At 44.0% G+C, this 27,577-nt stretch overlaps 1 protein-coding gene across 2 annotated transcripts in view; it reads right to left on the bottom strand.

Moving 5' to 3' along the window:
* ULK4 (unc-51 like kinase 4) overlaps nt 1-27,577 on the bottom strand; it is a 1,043,381-nt gene that overhangs the window by 338,348 nt on the left and 677,456 nt on the right. For both annotated transcript variants that reach the window (XM_077269069.1, XM_077269068.1), the window contains exon 33: nt 5,794-5,957. In XM_077269069.1, coding sequence (XP_077125184.1) covers nt 5,794-5,957 — 164 coding nt within the window. The remainder of the gene's footprint in view (nt 1-5,793; nt 5,958-27,577) is intronic.

The raw sequence follows: 27,577 nt of genomic DNA, 5'->3' as shown, positions 1-27,577 counted from the left end.
CCCTGGTCCGACCTGCAAGTGACGAAAAATAAATTTTATTATACTCACCCGGAGGGGGGGGCAGTCCGGTCCGATGGGTGTCACGAGTCCGGGTCCAACACCTCCTATCTTCTTGAGACGCCACCCTCCTGCTTCTTCATCGCTCCCCGGCATCTCGCTCCTGCGCAGGCATACTTATCTACCCTGTTGAGGGCATAGTAAAGTGCTGCAGTGCGCAGGCACTGGGAAAGGTCAGACAGGCCCAGCGCCTGCGCACTGCAGTACTTTACTCTGCCCTCAAGAGGACAGAGAAGTACGCCTGTGCAGGACCGCCGATGCTGGGGAGCAAAGAAGAAGCAGGAGGGAGGCGTTGCAAGAAGATGGGAGGAGCCGGACCCAGACCTGGGACACCCATCAGACCAGACCGCCCCCCACGGTGAGTATAATAAAACTTATTTTTCTTCACTTGCAGGTCAGACAGGGGGCTTATGTACAGAATTATAGAAGGCTGTAGATAAGCCCTGAAAGGCAGTGGCCGCATCTTACAACGGCAAAATCTGCTGTCAGGTTCCCTTTAAATAGAAGAAGTTTAGGACCACCAGAAGTTTTCCAAGACCTGGCCATCCAGCCAAACTGAGCAATCGTGGGAGAAGAGCCTTGGTGAGAGAGGTAAAGAAGAACCCAAAGATCACTGTGGCTGACCTCCAGAGAGGCAGTAGGGAGACGGGAGAAAGTTCCACAAAGTCACTTCAGCCCTTCACTAGTTGGGCTGTAACAACCCTGCCGGCATCACCTCATGGCCTTCCATCCCCCACCTGCCTGATACATCAACTCACTCTCCCTGTGCCATGCTGTGAGATCTGTCTGCTGCCGTCTCCATGCTGTGTTCTTCATGGCAGCTTGCTCTGTGTACACTTCCTGGCTGTGTGCATAGGGGGGCGGCACTGGCAAATCCGGATTCTTATTGAGACTGTGTGCATCCCCCTATGGTGTCCCTGGCCAATTGCCTAGAGGCCACTGATACTTAAGGCTTCCTCACCCATTGGAGGACGCCTGAGCAAACTATTTCCCTCAGTTAGTATTTGCTACTGAGCTGCCAGGTCATGTTCTGTCTCTGTGGGCTGCAATACGCAGGCCTTTATCAGTGTTCTGTTTGTGTATCCATGTCCGTTCCTGTCTGTACTCTGGTCTATGTCCGTTCCTGTTCCTTCTTTGTTTGTTTACCATTCAAACTCTGCTGTGTGTACCTCTGCCTTATCTCTCTGCTCTGTTTGCCACTACCAGTGGCCCTGCAACTCTTTGCTCTGCTTGCCACAACCAGTGGCTTTGCACCTCTCTGCCATATTCACCACTATCCGTGGCTCTGTGCTTCCCTGCTTTGCTCGCCACAACCTGTGGCTCTGTGCTTCTCTGCTTTGCTCGCTACAACCTATGGCTCCCTGCCTCCTGGCTCTTGGCTTTGCCTCCTGCGGTTCTGGCTCTTGGCGTTGCCTCCTGCAGTTCTGATCTTGGCTCTGCCCCCAGCATCTCCGCTCTTGGCTCCGCCTCCAGCGTCTCCGCCACCAGCGTCTCTGCTCTTGGCTCTGCCTCCAGTGGTTCCGCCCATAGCTCCACCTTCTTCTCTGCCTTCTCCGTCTCTGCTCTTAGCTCCGCCTTCCTCTTCTCTGCTCTTAGCTCTGCCTTCCTCTTCTCTGCTCTTAGTGCTGTCTTCTCTTTCTCTGCTCTTAGCTACGTTTCTGTTCTTGGCTCTGCCTCCTGCGTATCTGTTCTTGGCTTCGCCTCCTGCTCTTAACTCCGCCTCCTGTGGTTCTGCATTGCTTCCGCTCTTGTGGTCTTCCTCTATCTCCGTTCTGCAACTTGCCGCACAGGTCTCTACCTGTTCCTTTATATTCACCAGCCCAAAAAGGTCCCTACCTGTTCCCATATACCCTCCAGTTTGAAGAGGTTCTTACTTGTTTCCATACACCCGCATGTATAAAACTTCCTACCAGAGTATCAGCCCTGTCCGTTTGACCTGCCAGTGTGCCAGCTGTGCCCACGTGCCTGTGTCTCCGTCAAGCCCGCCTGCCCGTCAAGGCCTCTGTTGTACCCATCCGCCAGCCAGTGTCACAGCCGTGCCTGCCTGTGTCCTGTCCCCTGGTGGGATCAGCATCCCCAGCCAGACACCACCCTGGAGTGGTACCTGGTAGCTACCTGCCGCATTAGTCTGACCTCACCATCAGAGGCTCCAGCGAACACCTAGGAAGCTACTGAGTTACGCCCCTTCCAGGGTAGTCTGGTCAGGCCACATTCCCCAACGCCCATGCCAACCAGTCTTGGCACGAGCGTTACATGGGCCTTTATGGCAGTGGGGCCCAACAGAAGCATCTCCTCAGTGCAAGACATATGAAAGCCCGCATAGAATTTGCTAAAAAAACACATGAAGGACTCCCAGACTATGATAAATAAGATTCTCTGGTCTGTTGAGACAAAGATAGACCTTTTTGGTGATAATTCTAAGGCCATGTTCACACTTTGCGGGTGACCACTGCGGGTTCTCCTGCAGCGGATTTGATAAATCTGTGGGGCAAAACCGCTGCGGTTATCCCTGCAGATTTATCGCGGTTTGTTCCGCGGTTTCCGCTGCGGGATTACTCCTATACTATTGATGCTGCATATGCAGTAATATGCAGCATCAATAGTAATGTTAAAATAAAAAAAAAGTTTATATGCTCACCCTCTGACGTCTCGATCTCCTCGGCGCTGCACCCGGCGGTCCGGTTCCAAAGATGATGTGCGAGAAGGACCCTTCGTGACGTCACGGTCATGTGACCGCGACGTCACCGCAGGTCCTGTTCGCACAGCAACTCTGACCGGCTGGCAGAGTGCAGCGCTGAGAGGTGAGTATAACATGATTTTTTATTTTAATTCTTTTTTTTACCCCAAATATGGTTCCCAGGGCCTGGAGGAGAGTCTCCTCTCCTCCACCCCGGGTACCACCCGCACATTATCCGCTTACTTCCCGCAACGTGGGCACAGCCCCATGCGGGAAGTAAGCGGTTCAATGCATTTCTATGTGTGCAGAATCGCAGCGATTCTGCACAAAGAAGTGACATGCTGCGGGTTGTAAACCGCTGCGTTTCTGCGCGTTTTTTCCCGCAGCATGTGCACAGCGGTTTGCGGTTTCCATAGGGTTTACATGTAAATGTAAATGCAATGGAAACTGCTGCGGACCCGCAGCATCAAAATCGCCGCGGTTCCGCGGTAAAAACCGCAAAGTGTGAACATGGCCTAAGTGGTATGTGTGTTGAAAACTAGGCACTGCTCATCAGCTGCCCAACACAATCCCAACAGGGAAACATGGTGGTGGCTCAGTCATGCTATGGGGTTGTTTTTCTGCTGCAGGGACATGAAGACTGGTTGTCATTGAAGGAAACATGATTGCAGCCAAGAACATAGATATCCTAGATGAAAACCTCTTCCAGAGTGCTCTGGACCTCAGACTTGGCTGAAGGCTCACCTTCCAACAAGACAATGACCCTAAGCACACTGCTAAAATAACAAAGGAGTGGCTTCAGAACAACTCTGTGACCATTCTTGACTGGCCCAGCCAGAGCTCTGACCTAAACCCAAATAAGCATATCTGGAGAGACCTGAAAATGGCTGTCCACCAACTTTCACCATCCCACCTGACTGAACTGGAGAGGATGTGCAAGGAAGAATAGCAAAGGATCCCCAAATCCAGGTGTGAAAAACTTGACTGAGCAAAAGGTCTGAATACTTATGGCCATGTGATATTTCAGTTTTTCTTTTTTAATAAATTTGCAAAAATTAATACATTTCTGGGGGGGGGTTTCAGTCAAGATGGTGTGCAGAGTGTGCATTAATGAGAAAAAAAATTAACTTTTTTGAATTTACCAAATGGCTGCAATGAAACAAAGAGTGAAAATTTTAATGGGGTCTGAATACTTTCCGTACCCACTGAACTGGGATACAGAAAGTGTCACCTTACTGTTTAAGATTTTTTTTAAGTCATTGACTAATGCTTTGCTCCTGTTTTTTAAATGCCAATACATTTTTTATAACTCAAAAAAGAGACTATTCCATAGTATAAATGTTATATATAACACCTCCAAAATATAAACATTTTAAATTTGCAATTACTTACTATAGGAGGGCAGATAATATAGTGGATAGTGATGAGCGAATATACTCATTACTCGAGATTTCCCGAGCACGCACGGGTGTCCTCCAAGTATTTTTTAGTGCTTGGAGATTTAGTTTTATTGCCGCAGCTGAATGATTTACATCTGTTAGCCAGCATAAGTACATTTGTGGATGCCCTAGCAACCAGGCAATCCCCACATGTACTTATGCTGGCTACAGATGTAAATCATTCAGCAGCGGCAATAAAACTAAATCTCCGAGCACTAAAAAATACTCGGAGGTCACCCAAGAGTGCTCGGGAAATCTCCAGTAACGAGTATGTTCGCTCATCGCAAAAGTGATGTGGAGGCCACAGTAGTTGCATTGATGACTTTGATATATAAAATGCCTTGAAATGGTATTCCTACCTCATGACGTTTTGCACATTTTTTCATGTTACACCCACAAACCTAAATGTTATTTATTTGAATTGTATGTAATTTATCAACACAAAGTAGCAAGTGTTTGTGCAAAAGAAATGATACATGGTTTTCTAAATATTTAAAAAATATAAATCTGAAAATTGTGACATGCATTTGTGTTCAACCTCCCTGAGTCAGTACTTTGTAGGACCACCTTTCGCTGCAATTAAAATAACAAAGGAGTGGCTTCAGAACAACTCTGTGACCATTCTTGACTGGCCCAGCCAGAGCCCTGACCTAAACCCATTTGAGCATCTCTGGAGAGACCTGAAAATGGCTGTCCACCAATGTTCACAATCCAACCTGACGGAACTGAAGAGGATCTGCAAGGAAGAATGTCAGGGGATCCCCAAATCCAGGTGTGATAAACTTGTTGCATCATTTCCAAGAAGACTGTACTAGCTCAAGGGCTGTACTAGCTCGAAAGAGTGCTTCTACTCAATACTGAGCAAAGGGTCTGAATACTTATGACTACGTGATATTTCAATTTTTCTTTTTTAATAAATGTGCAAAAATTACTACATTTCTGTTTTTTTTAAGTCAAGATGGAGAGCAGAGTATACATTAATGAGAAAAAAATAACTTTTTTGAAATTACCAAATGGCTGCAATGAAACAAAGAGTGAAAAATTTAAATGGGTATGAATACTTTCTATACCCACTGTATATCTCTGATATAGGTGTCCCCTGAAAATTTCTACATGTAAAATATAAATTGCTACAACACTGGAAAATAACATGATTTCTCAGTTATCATCTAATTAATGAAGAAAAAATTAAATACACAATACATTTATTTCCTGGAGAACTATCTTGTTATAACTATCTTTTTCACCTGTTTTCCTATGGCCTTACTGAATATGTACACAGCAATTTCTTATAGAAAACAAATGTACTAAAACATGATGATTAAGAAAAGATGAGATAAAATGATACCTTTTGATTTTCATAACAGTGAACACAACACAAATTAACATGAAAAGTCACAATATCCATCCAGGTTTTATCTATTTCCTACAAAAGTACAAAATAATTTCCACTGGTGACAGTGCAGATGTCTAGGTGAGAACCCAATTCTGTCCAGACGCTGTTAATACATTTTGTCACGTTCTTGCAGATAAAAATACCAAAGCTATAAACCTGCACCTTTATTTTTGAGTCTCCCACTATACTAAATATACTGGTGAATTGCATGCATTTTCCTATACCTGAATGACCACTCGCACTACACCAGAAGTGTATTTTAGAAGGCAATGCAGGACGTCAAGCAGTGACAGTAGCTGTGCATTAGCAGTTTTCAGACGACTTTTGTCATTGTCCAGATACAACGCTGCTGTTTCCACAATCAAGTTTGAAACATGATGGACCAACCCTGCACATGAAAAACATACACTGTAGTTAACAAAAAAGGTAATATAGCAATTAATCATATCAAAGTTAACCACTAAAAAGGACATAAAATCCAAAACACATCAGATAAAAATGCAGCCATACTTACCAATACCTGGTCACACTATTAATGCAGTGCAGGATGCAGCAGGCTCCCATGAAATAGATTAAAGTTTCTTTTACATTGCTAACAAATATTACTATTCCGAACAAGCATCTAATGTTGAATTCCAGTAGAAGACTATAAAAAAGTATCTATTTAAATGAGTTGTCTGGTCTTTTGATGGAAGTCTGCAGTCATCCTAAGTGACTGCAGACATCTCAATCCTTGCAGAGTGTGCACCACATGCCATCAGGATTCTCCGGTGAACAGACGTTGAGAGGAGGCGGTTACATGACCGTAAGTATGCAATTTGCATACATGCGGTCATGTGCCAACTAGATGTGCCTGGCCTTGCTCAATACAAGTGAAATAATCCAGGCCAAGCATGTCTAGTCATAATGTGGCTGGAAATACGTATATTGCTGGTAACACTGGAGAATCCTGACACCGTGCGGTGCACACACTGTAAGGGCTCAGAAGTCATTAAGTCACTTGGAGTGACTGCAGACTTTCATCAAAAGACCGTCCAACCCCCTACCGTGACTCCAGTTCTCCTGGGGGCAGGTAGAACTATCTCACCAAAGATCTGCCATCAGCACTGGTCCCAGGAGATGCATTCCTGTTTTGGGTTTGAAGAGAGCTTCCAATGTCAGCACCTGACCAGTGCAATGTATGATGGTTGCTTACTGATTGGTTCATTTCAGAAGCTAAGCCAGCCACTATCTCTGTCACAGCCAATACATGGAGACAGAATGTGCCAGTCAACCAATCACCTTCATACTCAGTACTTGACAGAGTAAGGGCTGTGATAAACCAAAGTCAAAAGTGTAGCACCACTGTAAGTTATTTAAAGTTGAAACGCACATACCAAGAAATAGATAACATGTTCAAATTTTATTCCATAACTATCAAACAATTAAAATCCACATGGTGATAGAAAAACATAGAGTGCTGCCTTTTTTTTTTTAGTTTTGAGTAATAAAGGGACTGTTAGGCCATGAGTTCAGATATACAGACACAACTGCTGGTGGTCGATACCTATGGAATAAAATTTGAAAATTCAAAACGCCAGAATTAAGTTTTTTTGGTCACTGCTACATTTGAATAAAATGCAATAACTTGTGATCAAAACATTATATGTACACCAAAATTATATCTATAAAAAGATCAGTTCGGCGCGCAAAAATTAAGCTCTCAATCAGCACAAGATAAGGAAAAATGGAGACGTTGCAGGTCTCGAAAAATAGAGCTTTTTTTTTTTTAACAAATTTTGTATTTTGTTTTCACCACTTTTCTTTTCATTGTTCTTTTTATTAAATTTTAATGCAAATAGTCACAACTTTTACAACCAGCAGTTCAAAAAAATGAGTATAATCATTACAACTGTTATGACAAGCAGATGGGTTTCGAGAATGTCAAACGTTCAATATAGACGTCTCTTAAACTTGAGCTAGATATAAAATTATGAGTAAACACTGATAAGGTCTAGTACTATTTTACCAGGAAACTGATTTTGGTTGCTTTAAGGTAAAAACTACAGTAAAAAGGGGGGGGGGGAGAAAGTAGAGAGATTCACAGGCAAAGATGGAGGGGGGTGTACATAAGGAAATGGAGGTAGGGGGATAACAGGAGGGTGCATCATGTTTTAGTGTTAGGGAGATTTATTCCTTTTTCCTGTCATTGACGTCCCTCTGAAGGCAATCCAGGGGTTCCATATCTCCTTGAACTTTGTATGTGTATGATTTACTAAGGACACTACCTCAGCCATGTGGTATAGCTGGTCTATTTTCTTCAGTAATTGTTGAAAATTTGGTATGTTCGTGGTCTTCCAATATGTGGGGATTAATAGTTTTGCAGCAGCCAAAATATTTTGGGCTAGGATGGTAGCTCGTGGTTGGCCAGGCCACACAGTAAAGTTCAGGAGAGCAATTTCTGGTGTTAGTTTCACTTTATTCCCTATGATGTCTTGAATGGTTTTCTCCATCAGCGACCATAATTTACGTATAATTGGGCATGTCCACCACATGTGGAGGTAGTCACCGTCTTCGGATTCACAACGCCAGCATTTAGCATTGGAGCTCGTCCGCCAAGACTGGATTTGTGTTTGTGAGATATACCATCTGGACACTACTTTAAAGGCATTTTCCTGGGTTTTAACGCAGTTTGTAGGGCCATGGGAAAACATATAAATATATTGTACTTGTTCTTGTGAGAAAGTATATCCAAGATCTTTTTCCCATTTTAATATGTAGGCTCTCTTAGGGCTAAGTTCTGTCAATAAGAGTGTTTGGTATATTATAGATAGTATTTTTGTAGGTCCAGATGACATGGAACACAGTTCCTCAAATTTGGTGGGTTTACGTGTCATGTGTGAGTAATGTTGTATTTTATTTAGTGTATCTTTAAGTGTAGCATAATGCATGAAATTAAAGTTCTCCAAACCGGGTATTTTACATAGTTCTGTTAGCGGGAGGAGTGCTCCGTCCAGTATTATCTGGTCTATTGAAATGTGTTTGGCTTGGTCTTTTATTGAGTGTGCCAAAATATCAGAGAGTGTTATCAATGGTGACGAAGGAGGAACAATGACATGACAAGTTTTTGTCCAAATCTTTAGGAGAGCTCAAGTGAGTGGGTTAGGGTGAAGGAAGGGTGGGTGGCTTTTTGTGTGAATCAGTAGAAGTGATCTAAGGGGGAGGGCAATATTTCTCTTTCTATTTCTATCGACTGTTCATCTTATGAGTTTCGTACTATGTTTATTGTACGAGATAGCACTGCAGCGTAGTAGTATTTCCTTATATCAGGGGCCCCCATTCCACCTTTTGTCTTAGGTAGTGTCAGTGTACAAAAAGCTATACGGGGTTTTGTATTTTTCCATATATAGTTGGAAAAGAGTGAGTTTACCTTAGTGAGAAAGGCGTCTGGGATATGGATGGGTAGAGTTTGGAATAAGTAAGTAAATTTGGGTAATATTAAACTTTCAATCAAATTTTTCCTTCCCATCCATGAGAGGTACGGATCTCTCTAAGACCAAATTGTTACAGCAGTTTGTTCTAGCAATGGGTAGTAATTGATTTCAAGTAGTTCTCTATCAGTTCTACTTATTTTGATCCCTAGATAGTTAATGTAGCGTTTGGGCCATGAGAATGGGTATAGGTCTTTCACTTTTTTAAGGAATGTATTGGGGGACGTTTAGATCCAATGCTTCTGATTTGGACATGTTCACTTTGAAATTTGATAGATTGCTACAATCATCTAAAACCTTTAAGAGAATAGGGAAACTTCTAAGGCTGGTTTCACACTTGCGTTTTGATCTGCAGCGTTTTTGGAAAAAAAACGCATGCGTTTTTTTTCTATACTTAACATAAAAAATGCATGCGTTTTTTAGCATGCGTTTTGACGCGTTTTCGGCAACGCATGCATTTTTTGACGCGTGCGTTCATTTGCAGACATGCAACCTGTAGTAATTTTTAGCAGCGTTTTTTTTGCTGCAAAAAACGTATGCGTTTATTTGCGGCAAAAAAAATGCACTGTTGTCTATGTAAACACATGCGTTTTTAAGCACATGCGTTTGCTTGCGTTAAAAACACATGCGTTTTTATAGAAAAACACAAGAAAAAAACAAGAAAAATCAAGAAAACCCTAACCCTAGCCCTAAACACAAGAAAAAACAAGAAAACCCTAACCCTAACCCTAAACACAAGAAAAAAACAAGAAAACCCTAACCCTAACCCTAGGGTTACTAGGGATCCTAACCCTAACCCTTAGGGTTACGATCCTAACCCTTAGGGTTAGGGTTAGGATCCCTAGGGTTAGGATCCCTAGGGTTAGAGTTAGGGTTAGGTTTAGGGTTAGTATCCCTAGGGTTACTAGGGATCCTAACCCTAACCCTAGCTATTTCTGTTTTTAGTTGGTTTTCTAGTTGATTTTGATGATTGGCAGCTGTCACACACTTCTCAGCATGCGTTTAAAAAACGCAAACGCAGGAAAAAATGCATGTAAACGCCGCAAAACACCGCTTTTTTTTTCTGCATGCAAAACCGCATGCGTCTAAAAAACGCGGCGTTTTGCCGCGTTTACATGCGTTTTTTCACCACATGCGTTTTTTAAAAAAACGCTGCAGATCAAAACGCAAGTGTGAAACCAGCCTAAGGGGTTTAGTCATTATGACCAAAAGGTCATCGACAAAAGCCGCAGTTTTATGATGAGTCTTCCCAATTTTTATGCCCTCTATTTCTTGATTTTGTTGTATAGCGCGTAGTAGCGGTTCCATTGTTAGCACAAACAACAATGGCGACAGTGGACAGCCCAGTCGAGTGCCGTTTTTAATGGGGAACGTGTCTGTTAAAGAGTTATTGATTCCAATACGGGCCGTTGGGCATTGGTACATCTTCATTATGGTGGAGATTAGCTGCTGAGGAAAGCCAAACCCGTCCAGTATCTCTTCTAGGTAGGTCCAGTCCACCCTGTCGAAGGCCTTTTCTGCATCAGTTCCTAGGAGAACTAAGGGGAGTTTGCTCTTTTTCACGTATTGCATAAGTTGCAACTTAATCTCCGGTAGAAATTCAGCTATTCTGCGTGCTAACAAACTCGCAAACAGCTTCAAGTCAGCATTTAGCAATGATATCGGCCTGTAGCTACTACAAAGCTCTTGGTCTTTGCCTTCTTTATAGATTAATGTGATTTTAGCTTCCAATGCCTGGGCGGGAAAATGTTCCCCGTCCTGGATATCATTGTACATATTTAGCAGGTGTGGGAGGAGTACAGAGGAGAAGGACTTATAGTATGTTATCGGGAGACCATCAGGACCGGGGGCTTTCCCGGCAGTTCTCTTGGAGAGGGCGGACTGGAGCTCCTCCGCACAGAATGACCTGGTCAGTCAATGTTACAGCTCTGATAAGTGGGGCAGTCTCAGGCGGGCCAGAGAGTTTTTTGATGGCTTGTTTCCTTTTTAACTTATCTATATCCGATTCTGTTGGGCGTATATTGTAGAGCTGTTTATAGTAGGATAGAAATGCTGTTTCTATTTGTGTATAGTCTTGTGTACTTAGTCCGTTTGACTTTTTTTTTTTTTTACCACTTACCGTATATACTCGAGTATAAGCCGACCCAAGTATAAGCCGACCCCCCTAATTTTGCCACAAAAAACTGGGAAAACTTATTGACTCGAGTATAAGCTGTTGTGAATTTGGATTCTGGGCTCCCCCGGTGGCTACTGGTGGAATTGAACTGGTGTCTTCATCTTCTCTGTTCACCTGTTCCCATCAAGATGTGGGAGTCGCTATATAACCTTGCTGCTCTGTTAGTTGCTTGCCGGTCAACAATGTTATCAGAAGCCTCTCTGTGCTTGTTCCTGCTCCTAGACAACTACTAGATAAGTTGGACTCTTGTCCATGTTTGTTTTTGCATTTTTGTTCCAGTTCACAGCTGTAGTTTTGTTACTGTGTCTGGAAAGCTCTTGTGAACAGGAATTGCCACTCTGGTGTTATGAGTTAATGCCAGAGTTTTAAAGTAATTTCTGGATGGTGTTTTGATAGGGTTTTTAGCTGACCATGAAAGTGTCCTTTCTGTCTTCTGCTATGTAGTAAGTGGACCTCAAATTTGCTAAACCTATTTTCATGCTGCGTTTGTTATTTCATCTTAATTCACCGCCAATACATGTGGGGGGCCTCTGTCTCCTTTCGGGGTATTTCTCTAGAGGTGAGCTAGGACTAATATTTTCCTCTGCTAGCATTATTTAGTCCTCCGGCTGGTGCTGGGCATCTAGAATCAACGTAGGCATGCTACCCGGCCACTGCTAGTTGTGTGTTAGGTTTAGTTCATGGTCAGCTCAGTTTCCATCTTCCAAGAGCTAGTTCCTATATATGCTGATGCTATGATCTCTTGCCATTGAGATCATGACAGTTTGACCGGCCCACTAAAGGGTTAAAATCCTTGGCTGAGAAAGGAGAGAAATAAGTAGTCTGCTGAAATTTTTTTTTTTTTTTTCTCTCCTTTGAATGGCTCTGTGTCCACCTGTTTGTAATGGATCTTCAGAGTGTAACTGCAGGTTTGATTAATCTCGCCACGAAGGTACAAAATTTGCAAGATTTTGTTTGTCATGCACCTGTATCTGAGCCGAGAATTCCTTTGCCGGAATTTTTCTCGGGGAATAGATCTGGGTTTCAGAATTTTCGAAATAATTGCAAATTATTTTTGTCCCTGAAATCTCGCTCTGCCGGAGACCCTGCACAGCAGGTCAGGATTGTGATTTCCTTGCTCCGGGGCGACCCTCAAGACTGGGCTTTTTCATTGACACCAGGGGATCCTGCGTTGCTCAATGTGGATGCGTTTTTTCTGGCCTTGGGGTTGCTTTATGACGAACCTCATTTGGAGCTTCAGGCAGAAAAAACTTTGATGTCCCTATCTCAGGGGCAAGATGAAGTGGAAATTTACTGCCAAAGATTCCGTAAATGGTCTGTGCTTACTCAGTGGAATGAGTGCGCCCTGGCGGCGACTTTCAGAGAGGGTCTCTCTGATGCCATTAAGGATGTTATGGTGGGGTTCCCTGTGCCTGCGGGTCTGAATGAGTCCATGACAATGGCTATTCAGATCGATAGGCGTTTGCGGGAGCGCAAACCAGTGCACCATCTGGCGGTGTCCACTGAGAAATCGCCAGAGAGTATGCAGTGTGATAGAATTCTGTCCCGAAGCGAGCGGCAGAATTTTAGACGGAAAAATGGGTTGTGTTTCTATTGTGGTGATTCTACTCATGTTATATCAGCATGCTCTAAGCGCACTAAAAAGCTTGGTAAATCTGTTTCCATTTGCACCTTACCGTCTAAGTTTATTCTATCTGTGACCCTGATTTGCTCTTTGTCATCTATTACCACGGACGCCTATGTCGACTCTGGCGCCGCTTTGAGTCTTATGGATTGGTCCTTTGCCAAACGCTGTGGGTATGATTTAGAGCCTTTGGAGACTCCTATTCCTCTGAAGGGGATTGACTCCACCCCATTGGCTAATAATAAACCACAATACTGGACACAAGTAACTATGCGTATTAATCCGGATCACCAGGAGATTATTCGCTTTCTGGTGCTGCATAATCTACATGATGATTTGGTGCTAGGATTGCCTTGGCTGCAATCTCACAACCCAGTCCTCGACTGGAGAGCTATGTCTGTGTTGAGCTGGGGATGTAAGGGGGCTCATGGGGATGTACCTGTGGTTTCCATTTCATCATCTATTCCCTCTGAAATTCCTGAGTTCCTGTCTGACTATCGTGACGTCTTTGAAGAATCTAAGCTTGGTTCGTTACCTCCGCACCGAGAGTGCGATTGTGCCATAGATTTAATCCCGGGTAGTAAATACCCAAAGGGTCGTTTATTTAATCTGTCTGTGCCTGAACATGCTGCTATGCGAGAATATATAAAGGAGTCCTTGGAAAAGGGACATATTCGTCCATCGTCATCTCCCTTAGGAGCCGGTTTTTTCTTTGTGTCAAAAAAAGACGGCTCTTTGAGACCATGTATTGATTATCGGCTTTTGAATAAAATCACTGTAAAATATCAATACCCATTGCCGTTGCTGACTGATTTGTTTGCTCGCATAAAGGGGGCCAAGTGGTTCTCTAAGATTGACCTTCGTGGGGCGTATAATTTGGTGCGAATCAGGCAGGGGGATGAGTGGAAAACCGCATTTAATACGCCCGAGGGCCACTTTGAGTATTTAGTGATGCCTTTTGGTCTTTCAAATGCTCCGTCAGTTTTCCAGTCCTTTATGCATGATATTTTTCGCGATTATTTGGACAAATTTATGATTGTGTATCTGGATGATATTCTGATTTTTTCGGATGACTGGGACTCTCATGTCCAGCAAGTCAGGAGGGTTTTTCAGGTTTTGCGGTCTAATTCTTTGTGTGTGAAGGGTTCTAAGTGTGTTTTTGGGGTACAGAGGATTTCCTTTTTGGGATATATTTTTTCCCCCTCTTCCATTGAAATGGATCCTGTCAAGGTTCAAGCTATTTGTGATTGGACGCAGCCCTCTTCTCTTAAGAGTCTTCAGAAATTTTTGGGCTTTGCTAACTTTTATCGTCGATTTATTGCTGGTTTTTCGGATATTGCTAAGCCATTGACCGATTTGACTAAGAAGGGTGCTGATGTTGCTGATTGGTCCCCTGATGCTGTGGAGGCCTTTCGGGAGCTTAAGCGCCGTTTTTCCTCTGCCCCTGTGTTGCGTCAGCCTGATGTTGCTCTACCTTTTCAGGTTGAGGTCGACGCTTCTGAGATCGGAGCTGGGGCAGTGTTGTCGCAGAAAAGTTCTGACTGCTCCGTGATGAGGCCTTGTGCCTTCTTTTCCCGTAAATTTTCGCCCGCTGAGCGGAATTATGATGTTGGGAATCGGGAGCTTTTGGCCATGAAGTGGGCTTTTGAGGAGTGGCGCCATTGGCTTGAGGGGGCCAGACATCAGGTGGTGGTATTGACTGACCACAAAAATTTGATTTATCTTGAGACCGCCAGGCGCCTGAATCCTAGACAGGCGCGCTGGTCATTATTTTTCTCTCGGTTTAATTTTGTGGTGTCATACCTACCAGGTTCTAAGAATGTTAAGGCGGATGCCCTTTCTAGGAGTTTTGAGCCTGACTCGCCTGGTAACTCTGAGCCCACAGGTATCCTTAAGGATGGAGTGGTATTGTCAGCCGTTTCTCCAGACCTGCGGCGGGCCTTGCAGGAGTTTCAGGCGGATAGACCTGATCGTTGCCCACCTGATAAACTGTTTGTTCCTGATGATTGGACCAGTAGAGTCATCTCTGAGGTTCATTCTTCTGCGTTGGCAGGTCATCCTGGCATTTTTGGTACCAGGGATTTGGTGGCAAGGTCCTTCTGGTGGCCTTCCCTGTCACGAGATGTGCGAGGCTTTGTGCAGTCTTGTGACGTTTGTGCTCGGGCCAAGCCTTGTTGTTCTCGGGCTAGTGGATTGTTGTTGCCCTTGCCTATTCCTAAGAGGCCTTGGACGCACATCTCGATGGATTTTATTTCAGATCTGCCTGTTTCTCAGAAGATGTCTGTCATCTGGGTGGTGTGTGACCGTTTCTCTAAGATGGTCCATTTGGTTCCTCTGCCCAAGTTGCCTTCTTCTTCCGAGTTGGTTCCTCTGTTTTTTCAAAATGTTGTTCGTTTGCATGGTATTCCTGAGAATATCGTTTCTGACAGAGGGACCCAATTCGTGTCTAGATTTTGGCGGGCATTCTGTGCTAGGATGGGCATAGATTTATCTTTCTCGTCCGCTTTCCATCCTCAGACGAATGGCCAGACCGAGCGGATTAATCAGACCCTGGAGACATATCTGAGGTGTTTTGTGTCTGCTGACCAGGATGATTGGGTTGCTTTTTTGCCATTGGCGGAGTTCGCTCTCAATAATCGGGCCAGCTCTGCCACTTTGGTGTCCCCGTTTTTCTGTAATTCGGGGTTTCATCCTCGATTTTCCTCTGGTCAGGTGGAATCTTCGGATTGTCCTGGAGTGGATGCTGTGGTGGAGAGATTGCATCAGATCTGGGGGCAGGTGGTGGACAATTTGAGGTTGTCCCAGGAGAAGACTCAGCTTTTTGCCAACCGCCACCGTCGTGTTGGTCCTCGGCTTTGTGTTGGGGATTTGGTGTGGTTGTCTTCTCGTTTTGTCCCTATGAGGGTCTCTTCTCCTAAGTTTAAGCCTCGGTTCATCGGCCCGTATAAGATATTGGAGATTCTTAACCCTGTTTCCTTCCGTTTGGACCTCCCTGCATCCTTTTCTATTCATAACGTTTTTCATCGGTCATTATTGCGCAGGTATGAGGTACCGGTTGTGCCTTCCGTTGAGCCTCCTGCTCCGGTGTTGGTTGAGGGTGAGTTGGAGTACGTTGTGGAGAAAATCTTAGACTCTCGTGTTTCCAGACGGAGACTCCAGTATCTGGTTAAGTGGAAGGGATACGGCCAGGAGGATAATTCTTGGGTGAATGCATCTGATGTTCATGCCTCTGATCTGGTTCGTGCCTTTCATAGGGCCCATCCTGATCGCCCTGGTGGTTCTGGTGAGGGTTCGGTGCCCCCTCCTTGAGGGGGGGGTACTGTTGTGAATTTGGATTCTGGGCTCCCCCGGTGGCTACTGGTGGAATTGAACTGGTGTCTTCATCTTCTCTGTTCACCTGTTCCCATCAAGATGTGGGAGTCGCTATATAACCTTGCTGCTCTGTTAGTTGCTTGCCGGTCAACAATGTTATCAGAAGCCTCTCTGTGCTTGTTCCTGCTCCTAGACAACTACTAGATAAGTTGGACTCTTGTCCATGTTTGTTTTTGCATTTTTGTTCCAGTTCACAGCTGTAGTTTTGTTACTGTGTCTGGAAAGCTCTTGTGAACAGGAATTGCCACTCTGGTGTTATGAGTTAATGCCAGAGTTTTAAAGTAATTTCTGGATGGTGTTTTGATAGGGTTTTTAGCTGACCATGAAAGTGTCCTTTCTGTCTTCTGCTATGTAGTAAGTGGACCTCAAATTTGCTAAACCTATTTTCATGCTGCGTTTGTTATTTCATCTTAATTCACCGCCAATACATGTGGGGGGCCTCTGTCTCCTTTCGGGGTATTTCTCTAGAGGTGAGCTAGGACTAATATTTTCCTCTGCTAGCATTATTTAGTCCTCCGGCTGGTGCTGGGCATCTAGAATCAACGTAGGCATGCTACCCGGCCACTGCTAGTTGTGTGTTAGGTTTAGTTCATGGTCAGCTCAGTTTCCATCTTCCAAGAGCTAGTTCCTATATATGCTGATGCTATGATCTCTTGCCATTGAGATCATGACAATAAGCCTAGGGTGGAAAATGCAGCTGCATTTGTGAATTTCAAAAATAAAAATAGATGCTCCATGCCGTTCATTATGGCCCCATAGCTGTGCCATATAGTGCTCTGCACCGTTCATTATTGCCCCATAGCTGTGCCATATAGTGCTCTGCACCGTTCATTATTGCCCCATAGCTGTACCATAGAAAGCTGTGCCATATAGTGCTCTGCACCGTTCATTATTGCCCCATAGCTGTACCATAGAAAGCTGTGCCATATAGTGCTCTGCACCGTTCATTATTGCCCCATAGCTGTGCCATATAGTGCTCTGCACCGTTCATTATTGCCCCATAGCTGTGCCATATAGTGCTCTGCACCATTCATTATTGCCCCATAGCTGTACCATAGAAAACTGTGCCATATAGTGCTCAGCACCGTTCATTATTGCCCCATAGCTGTACCATAGAAAGCTGTGCCATATGGTGCTCTGCACCGTTCATTATTGCCCCATAGCTGTGCCATATGGTGCTCTGCACCATTCATTATTGCCCCATAGCTGTGCCATATAGTGCTCTGCACCGTTCATTATTGCCCCATAGATGTACCATAGAAAGCTGTGCCATTGCTGCTGCTGCTGCAATAAAAAGAAAATGACATACTCACCTCTCTTGCTTGCAGCTCCTCAGCGTCCCGTCCCAGCGTCTCTCTGCACTGACTGATCAGGCAGAGGGCGGCGCGCACACTATATGCGTCATCGCGCCCTCTGAACTGCACAGACAGTGCGGAGAGACGCCGGGAAGATGGAGCGGCGCCCGGCGTGTGGATCGCGGACAGGTGAATATGTAATACTCACCTGCTCCCGGCGTCCCGCTCCTTCCCCCGGACAGCTGGTCTTCGGTGCCGCAGCCTCTTCCTCTATCAGCGGTCACCGTTACCGCTCATTAGAGAAATGAATATGCGGCTCCACCCTATGGGAGTGGCGTCCATATTCATTTCTCTAATGAGTGGTCCCATGTGACCGCTGAACAGGGGAAGAGCTGCGGCACCCGGAGACCGTGGGACTGCAGGGACAGCGCCAGGAGCCCCGGAAGCAGGTAAGTATGCCTCAGCACCCTCTCCCCCTCACCCACCGACCGTGACTCGAGTATAAGCCGAGAGGGGCACTTTCAGCCCAAAAATCTGGGCTGAAAATCTCGGCTTATACTCGAGTATACACTCACCAGCCACTTTATTAGGTACACCTGTCCAACTTCTTGTTAACACTTAATTTCTAATCAGCCAATCACATGGCGGCAACTCAGTGCATTTAGGCATGTAGACATGGTCAAGACAATCTCCTGCAGTTCAAACCGAGCATCAGTATGGGGAAGAAAGGTGATTTGAGTGCCTTTGAACGTGGCATGGTTGTTGGTGCCAGAAGGGCTGGTCTGAGTATTTCAGAAACTGCTGATCTACTGGGATTTTCACGCACAACCATCTCTAGGGTTTACAGAGAATGGTCCGAAAAAGAAAAAAAATCCAGTGAGCGGCAGTTCTGTGGGCGGAAATGCCTTGTTGATGCCAGAGGTCAGAGGAGAATGGGCAGACTGGTTCGAGCTGATAGAAAGGCAACAGTGACTCAAATCGCCACCCGTTACAACCAAGGTAGGCCTAAGAGCATCTCTGAACGCACAGTGCGTCGAACTTTGAGGCAGATGGGCTACAGCAGCAGAAGACCACACCGGGTACCACTCCTTTCAGCTAAGAACAGGAAACTGAGGCTACAATTTGTACAAGCTCATCGAAATTGGACAGTAGAAGATTGGAAAAACGTTGCTTGGTCTGATGAGTCTCGATTTCTGCTGCGACATTCGGATGGTAGGGTCAGAATTTGGCGTAAACAACATGAAAGCATGGATCCATCCTGCCTTGTATGGAGCATTTTTGGGATGTGCAGCCGACAAATCTGCGGCAACTGTGTGATGCCATCATGTCAATATGGACCAAAATCTCTGAGGAATGCTTCCAGCACCTTGTTGAATCTATGCCACGAAGAATTGAGGCAGTTCTGAAGGCAAAAGGGGGTCCAACCCGTTACTAGCATGGTGTACCTAATAAAGTGGCCGGTGAGTGTATACGGTAAATAATAAAAAAAAAAAAGAACCCAGACATGTTTGGCGTTTGTGAACTCATAATGACCTGGATAATCATAACGGCAGGTCAGTTTTAGCATTTGGTCAGCATGGTAAAAACAAAACAAAATAAACAACTGTTGAATTGCACTCTTTTTGCAATTTCACCTCATTTGGAATTTTTTTTCCCGTTTTCAAGTACCCGATATGTTAAAACCAATGGTGTCGTTCAAACATACAACTTGTCCCACAAAAACCAAGCCCTCACATGGCCATATTGACAGAAAAATAAAAAAGCTATGGCTCTTGGAAGAACGGGAGCAAAAACAAAAACACAAAAACGAAAAATGGGCTGGGGGTTAAGAGGTTAAGGCACGTCTGTATCATGTCAATTGATAGAAAATGTATTAAATATTAGTTCCCTGAAGACCAACAAATCTATTGCTCAGCAAATATAAAAAAGGACTAAATATTCATAAGCTTATATTTTTATGTCACTTAAGCATAAGATAAAATATAAATAATTTGCTTGTTCCTGACAGATCAAGGTTAACACACTATGAGCCTGTAAATTAATTTAACTTTGTTTATGTTTTGTTCTTCTGGTTCTTCATTGGGTCTTCCGTTATAATATAAAATTATTATACAATGAATAAAAATCTCTAGACAAGAAAATGCTGTGTTCCTTACTAAATGAAAATGTTACCCCCATGACAATGAAGTCAAAGCCATCAACAGAAAAAGGAGCACAGTAGGAGAGATCAGTCAGGTATTGCATACCAGGGACTCCATCAACAAACCACTATGCACTAAGGGTGCACTTACACTGGCTGACTATCAAGAAGTAGTCAGGAACTTCCCAGAAACGCTTATTTTCTGATAATTGTGCTGTGTAAACTCTCTGACCACCCGGCAAATGAGAAAAATGCTTATTTGCATGGCAAAATTATTTTTAAGCTTGCTTAAATATCCTTATTCTCGGCAGCACAATGTCTTGTGTAAACAGGAAATTTGTGGCAAAGAATAATGACAGTCTATGTGAACAGAATGACCTATTACTGAATGTTCTGTGCACATTAGAAGTGTCGTCGGCCTATTTAAACAGGCTATTAAATGACCGCCAATCTGCAATGTAGCCATTTAGTAGCCGTTTAATGCCGTGAATTGGCTAGTGTAAATACACCTTAAGGTTTGTGTACATACAAAACAACCAGACATCGAAGACTCGAGAGCACCAAGTAGAGCAGTCAACAGGCCACTATACACAGCTACTGGAAACCGCAAACTATGGAATACCAGGAGGTCAAGTAACCCAAACTACTGGATCCCAGAAACATCAGAGATGTCACCACTTATCACTAGATCTGAAAAAATTAATTCACCAAAGAAAATTAGAAACATATTTACAATTGAACAGTAACTGCACGCTTAGTACTTCTGCTATGGAGGAGAAAATCCTGACATGATAACATGTTGTCTTTACATTGAGCTCAACGACTATCAAAACCTGATGGAAGGAAACAGTGCACAGGTTTAAAGGTAGTGGAGGATGACAAAACATAAGCTACTAAAATCTACACTGCTCATATTCTGCATAATAAGTGATGGATTGTTAATAATTAATGTTAGCATATATATTAACTATAATTCACAGACATTTACATAAAGCGTGGCTTGCTTGCAGTACGCTTCTGAGAACATTGGGAGTGACTATTGGTGTCTCATTTTATACACTTAGGCAAACAAATTGATTTTATTTTGCAGGATGAGATATTTATTTAGCGAGAACAGATTTCTAAAAATATTTTCTGGAGAGCAGGGTCTACCAAGGGTTAATTTAATCACAGAATATTTTTCTTGTGTTTGTTAAGCTAAATGAAACTATGATAGGACTAAAAATAGCACAACCTTCAATTTGCATAAGAACGCTTTCCTTCTATTTCACTTTGGTGAAGAATATCCAGCTGTTCTACATTTTACATAATTTATAATCTACTTCTTTTTTGCATACCTTCTAAAAAGAGAATGAGGCATTTAGTGTCTTTATCTAACCTGAAAAATAATATCCAGCACAAAGGATCAGAATTTTCTGTTCCAAAAATTAAATGACCAATCAGGCAACATGGCCAGGAAAAACATATACTAAAACTTAACATTTACTGAATATATTAAAAAGATCAATATATACTTAGGACAAACATACAACCAATAATTACAAAGTATAAGTGCTCATGGTTAGTAGTGCTCGAGTAAAAAATGGTTCGATCTCACTAATATAGGTTCTTATTCATGTCCTCCAAGACCTGTTTACTATAATGAGGGAACCAGAGCGGGAGGAGAGAAGAGGGGGATTTAAAGAGTAAAGACAAGGTAGTCTTTCTATTTCTCCCTGTTGTGCCCCTGTTATACTCCCGCCCTGACAAGGGCAGTACCTAAGTGTGGACCTGCTTGTAAATTACCCATGAATAATATAGTCTCCCTGAATAATGTAGCTTCCCAAAGCGTTTCCTCCCCTGTCAAGGGGATTCATCAGGGGAAAAAAGGAAGAAGCCAATAGGTTGCTTGCAGTGGGAAGTCAGACCCGGCTAAACTAACTGATGGCGTCAGTGTCTCTATACGGGGATGTATGGTCTCAACCCTACTCATGTATGCCGTCTTTAAAAAGAGGTGGTGGGTGGTTCTATGCTACCGCGGCGTCTGACTTAATTTCTCCATGTGGGCTGGTAAATCCCTTTGATGAGGACGCCCATCTTCTTACAAGGTTTACATATTCTAATATATAGCCCCTCCTTTTAATCGGTATACCACTATTGTAAACTAGTGGAAATCCAATGACATTGGTGGCGCCTTATAGAAATACCAGTGTCTTACCAATAATTAGTGGACCCGGACCACTTCCGCCCATTGACCCGCACAGCAGTTAGTGCGGAACGCAAGCGTATACAGTGACAGATCTTCCAGTCACATGACTGCAGGTCCTGTAGCCGGATCAAACTCTATGTGCAGCATTTATTTATTGATATAACAGCATATCCTCAAGGATGATGCACTAGGCTCAACGGACTATTTTCACATATTACGGCACCCTGCAATCATTGTAAAACACACCTGTATTAAGTGGCATATCCTCCGGTCACATGACCGCAGGTCCTGCAGGCGGATATGACTATTAACGCAATTAACACAGTCGCCACATCTATTAGGTAATGTGTCTGATGGTCCCTATATACAATGATTATAATAACAAAAACCACCACCTAAGATGGTACAATTAACAACTTTCTCCATTATCCCACAGTGCATCTAGGTTCTCACCAATCACTGCTAGTTATTATAATGGTGAAATCATACCACTGAAATTTACTGTAAATGCAGCTCAGTTTAATACTGATAATGTGGGTAAAAGAAGTTAACCCAAAAACTGTTTTAAAGACACAGTCTCTTAAATTCCAATCGACACTTCATCACGGACTAATGTACAGATGGTTGAATACCGATGTGAAAGGGGGAGGAAAGAATATATATATTTAAATGGGTCTAGCAAAGTACTTAAAAACTATTGATCTATTACCTCTCTGATACAATTTGACAGTACCAGTCATAGAAAACAACTAAAATGTAGTTGTTTGTTTAGCCCCAAGGGTTGTTATGCACCAAGCCGAAATATCCATCGGCAGTCTCTCTGTAATATCAATTTGTCGAAATTGCCACCTCTCACTGGTGGTTCGACTTTATCAATACCCATAAATTTGATGACCTCACATTTCCCCCCGTGAAAACTATTTACGTGTTTGGCCAATGGAGTGTCTCTTCCATTGCGTATATCGCCCAGATGTTCCCCCACCCTTCTCCTAAATTCTCTGATTGTTTTTCCAACGTACGATTTACCTCACACACATGTAGCCTTGTATATGACTCCTGTAGTTTTACAATTAATGAATTGGTTGACCTGAAATTTTTCATGTGTATGATCATTCTGGAATTCACTTCCCAGCTGTATAGAATCACAGGCCACACATACTCCACATCTGTAGCACCCTTTTGGTTTCTCCGGTAACCAAGATCTCTTACCCTGGGATTTCAACAGATGACTATGTACTAGTCTATCTTTTAGGGATCTACTTTTCCTGGCCATGCTTTAAACTTTAACCTGGCAAGAATAAAGCGTGTGAGCCTTAGTTTGGGATGCCCAGAAGAGGGTTTCACATTAATGCCATAATCTTTTATCCATAGAAGAGGGTTTCAGAATAGAGCCATAGTTTGTACCCCTGGAAGAGGGTTTCACATTAGACCCATAATCTTGTATGTGTCTGGAAGAGGGTTTTATGCTAGCGCCATAGTCTTGTACTCTTGAAGATGGTTTAACAATAGAACCAGAGTCCTGTACCCTTAAAGAGGGTTTTACATTAGAGCCATAATCTTGTGTGTTTGGAAGAGGGTTTCACAGTAAAGCCATAGTCTTGTACCCATTGTGGTAGTTCACTCACGTGGCGGCACTGAGACGTAGGGAAAACTGGGTACAACGTCTCTTTAAGTCCTTGTTGGTTTATCATCAGGCAGCATAAACCAACTCATGGAAACAAAACTCAGCCTTTTAGGCTAAAACCAGTACAAACAAGCAAAAAAAAACAAAAAACGATGCTGTAACACCATCTATATGTTACGGGCGGCACTCCGCTCTGGAGCAGCACAGTTTCAGTCTATGCCCAACAAGCCGCAAAGCCTCTGGAGACTCCTTTCTCCTGGATAGCTGAACACCGACTACCCATAGAGCTTGGTTATTTAAACCTAAACCTGTGATTCCCATCATGTGACTGATCACATGATCATGACCTCACGCAGATCCAGGCAGGTCTGCTCGGGAGATAAAGTGGGCCCTCTCCCACCCGCTCTATAAGGGTCCACATAAAACCAGCCCTTTTAGGCAACTTAACCTTCTCAACACGTAGTGTGCTGGAGAAAAAATGCTCTGGTTTCATATCACTGGCGCAATTAAGCACAGTGACGCATATCTCCCCTCTACCACTCTGCCAGTGACTCTGTCACACCTTGAAGATGGTTTAACAATAGATTCATAGTCCTGTACCCCTGAAGAGTGTTTAACAGTAGAGCCATAGTCTTGTTTGCCTGGAAAGGGGTTTCACAATAGAGTCATAGTCTTGTACATCTGGAAGAAGGTTTCACAATAGAGAAATAGTCTTATTCATCTGGAAGAAGGTTTCACACTCGTGCCATAGTTTTGTACCATTGAAGAGGGTTTCACATTAGAGTCACAGTCTTGTGTGCCTGAAAAAGGATGTCACAATAAAGACATATGGTAGTCTTGTAACCCTGGAAAAGGGTTTCACAATAGAGCCATGATCTTGTATGTCTGGTAGAGGGTTTTCACAGTAGAGCCATAGTATTTTACATCTGGTAAAGGGATTCACAATAGAGACATTCTCTTGTAATGGGTGTGGTGGAGGAACCACTGTGAAATGGTCTGAGGAGAGCCTAGAGGGGACTAAATATGTAAACACCTGACTCTTCGCTAGAGCCCCTGATGGTGAGGTTAGACTTGGCTCCAGATGAACACCAGGTGCTACACCAGATTAAACCTCAGAAGCATGGCAGTTGACCCTCAAGGGTAGGAAGCTGGAAGAGCCTAGAAGGGAAAGTTCAGCTGGTACAGGCAGGCTAGGCAGTACACAGGATCGGAAGGAACTGGAGGGGACAGCTGGAATACAGGCAAGCACTGGCATGTGCAGAGAGGAACGGCTGGTATACAGGCAGGCACTGGCAGGTGCAGGCAGGTACGGCTGGTATACAGGCAGGCCCAAGCAGGTACGGTTGTTACACAGTTGGGCATGACAGGTGCAGACAGGTATGAATGATATACAGGCAGGCACTGGCAGGTACAGCTGGTATACAGGTGGGCATGGCAGGTGCAGGCAGTTATGGCCGTTATACAGTTGGGCACAGTAGGTGCAGTCAGATTCGGGTGATAGCCAGGCAAGCACAGGCACATACTGGAAGATAAACTAGAACATATGACCTGAGAACTAGCAAGCATAAAACTAACCAAGTGAAGACGTTGCTAAGGCACCTCCCATCAGGTGGAGAAGCCTTAAATAGTGTCTCCAGGCTATTGGCTGGGGAAACATTAGGATGGCACAAAGTCCCTTTAAGAAGGAGGAAGTGAGCACCTCAAGCACAGTGCCAGAGGATATGCGTGCCATGCGCAGACTCCAGGCAACAGTAGAAGGAATAGAAAGTGCAGAACAGGGGATGCGGCACTAAAGGTACCTTCACACGAAACGACTTTGTAACGATATCGCTAGCGATCCGTGACGTTGCAGCGTCCTGGCTAGCGATATCGTTTCGTTTGACACGCAGCAGCGATCAGGATCCTGCTGTGATGTCGCTGGTCGCTGAATAAAGTCCAGAACTTTATTTGGTCGTCCGATCGCCGTGTATCGTTGTGTTTGACAGCAAAAGCAACGATACCAGCGATGTTTTACACTGGTAACCAGGGTAAACATCGGGTTACCAAGCGCAGGGCCGCGCTTAGTAACCCGATGTTTACCCTGGTTACCAGCGTAAAAGTAAAAAAAACAAACAGTACATGCTCACCTGCGCGTCCCCCAGCGTCTGCTTCCTGACACTTACTGAGCGCCGGCCCTAAAGTGAAAGTGAAAGCACAGCGGTGACGTCACCGCTGTGCTGTTAGGGCCGGAGCTCAGTCAGTGTCAGGAAGCAGACGCTGGGGGACGCGCAGGTGAGCATGTACTGTTTTTTTTTTTTTACTTTTACGCTGGTAACCAGGGTAAACATCGGGTTACTAAGCGCGGCCCTGCACTTAGCAACCCGATGTTTACCCTGGTTACCCGGGGACCTCGGCATCGTTGGTCGCTGGAGAGCGGTCTGTGTGACAGCTCTCCAGCGACCAAACAGCGACGCTGCAGCGATCGGCATCGTTGTCGCTATCGCTGCAGCGTCGCTTCGTGTGAAGGTACCTTAAGTGAGTCGGTGCCCCTGCCAGGGGAGGAGGGAAGAATGTAGGGATGCCGACACTACTGTTACCATGGAAGAGGGTTTCATAATAAAGCCACAGTCTTATTCACCTGGAAAAAAGGTTTCTTAACGGAGCCATAATCTTGCATGTCTGAAAGAGGGTTTCACACTAGAGCCAGTGCATTTTACCCTTGAAGATGGCTTAACAATAGAGCCATAGTCCTGTACCTCTGAAGAGGGTTTCACAATAGAGTCATAGTCTTATGTGCCTGGAAAAGTGTTTCAAAATAGAGCCATAGTCTAGTACATCTGGAAGAGGCTTTCACAACAGAGTCATAGTCTTGTACCCTTTAAGAGGTGTGAGATATGGGAAAATGAGATCTAATTGATATCATTTTGAGATCTCATGGAATTCCCTATCAGATACAGTTTGACCCAAAATACTTGTTCCAAACTCATCTGCCCAACTTTGGCATTCCCCCAGGCCAAAAGGGCAGTTAAATACACACTGAACAATGGGACCTCATTATCCTGTGAAGGCACTATCTTGGACAAGGCAGACCAATGTTTTTTTTTTTAATTAGCTCAAGCAAATAGGCCTTTGAAACTCTCTCCAGGCCTAAAGGCATAGACCCTGTGCCCAATAGCACTAAGTCCAGCAATTATCACAGGGGTGTGAACTCTTGTGCAGTTTCCAGCCAAAAGAAAAGACAAAAAAGCCAGCTCACCGATAAATGAAAGAAGCCCGGAACTCTGTCCTGATGAGATGTACTGAGACTCCACAAAGAAAAAAAAAAAAAAAGGTTCCAGCTTCTTGTAAAATGTAAAACTTTAATCCAACATGGAAAAATCAGAGTAACTCCTGGGACAACACCATAGCACTGGACCCGTAGAAGTGCTAATCACACGAAATGGCCGTCGTCCTCCTGCACTCCCCGTACCCTCCGCACTTTCCAAGATGTGTTTGTATTAATCTGCACATGGATTAAAAACTTTGGATCAGCAAACTGGTGAGTGACGCTATTTTCTAAAAACTAACTATGTGAAATGTCATATTGCAACACTTGAGCATAGCTGAGCACCATAAATCCAGTTGCTCCACGCTGACTGCACCCACATGGAGTGATGTGATTGAAAGTTTTCGTGCTGTGATTCATGCGCACCTAGTGCCATTCCCTTTTTGAAGACTATAACAACACCATAGCACTGTATGAGGCAAGCGACGCATTTCGACCAACACAGAGGTCTTTGTCACAGCTGATCTACTTGATAGTTCACCTGGTATAAAAAGAACTAACTACCAATGAAATGGTGAGAAATTGTCACATGACCAAAAGGTCTTGATCAGTAAAATAGACAAACATATAAATACACAAAACATATAATACAATACATACTGATGCGTAACTATATAAAACAGCACACGATACATGCCTTCACATGGTATATATGTGGAATTACACAAAAAAATAAATAAATCAAAATTCAACAAAACTGCATCAAGACATGTTAATAGTGGAACATCAACTCGTTGCTTTTATTCAGACCATCCGGGAACCTAGTGCCAAGACTAAATATCCAAAAAGCCTCCCGTGTGAGCAGAGTTCTATGG

This window comes from Ranitomeya variabilis, chromosome 6 (genome assembly GCF_051348905.1).
Source record: "Ranitomeya variabilis isolate aRanVar5 chromosome 6, aRanVar5.hap1, whole genome shotgun sequence".
Lineage (NCBI taxonomy): Eukaryota > Metazoa > Chordata > Amphibia > Anura > Dendrobatidae > Ranitomeya > Ranitomeya variabilis.
This window is presented reverse-complemented; position numbering and strand designations above follow the sequence as displayed.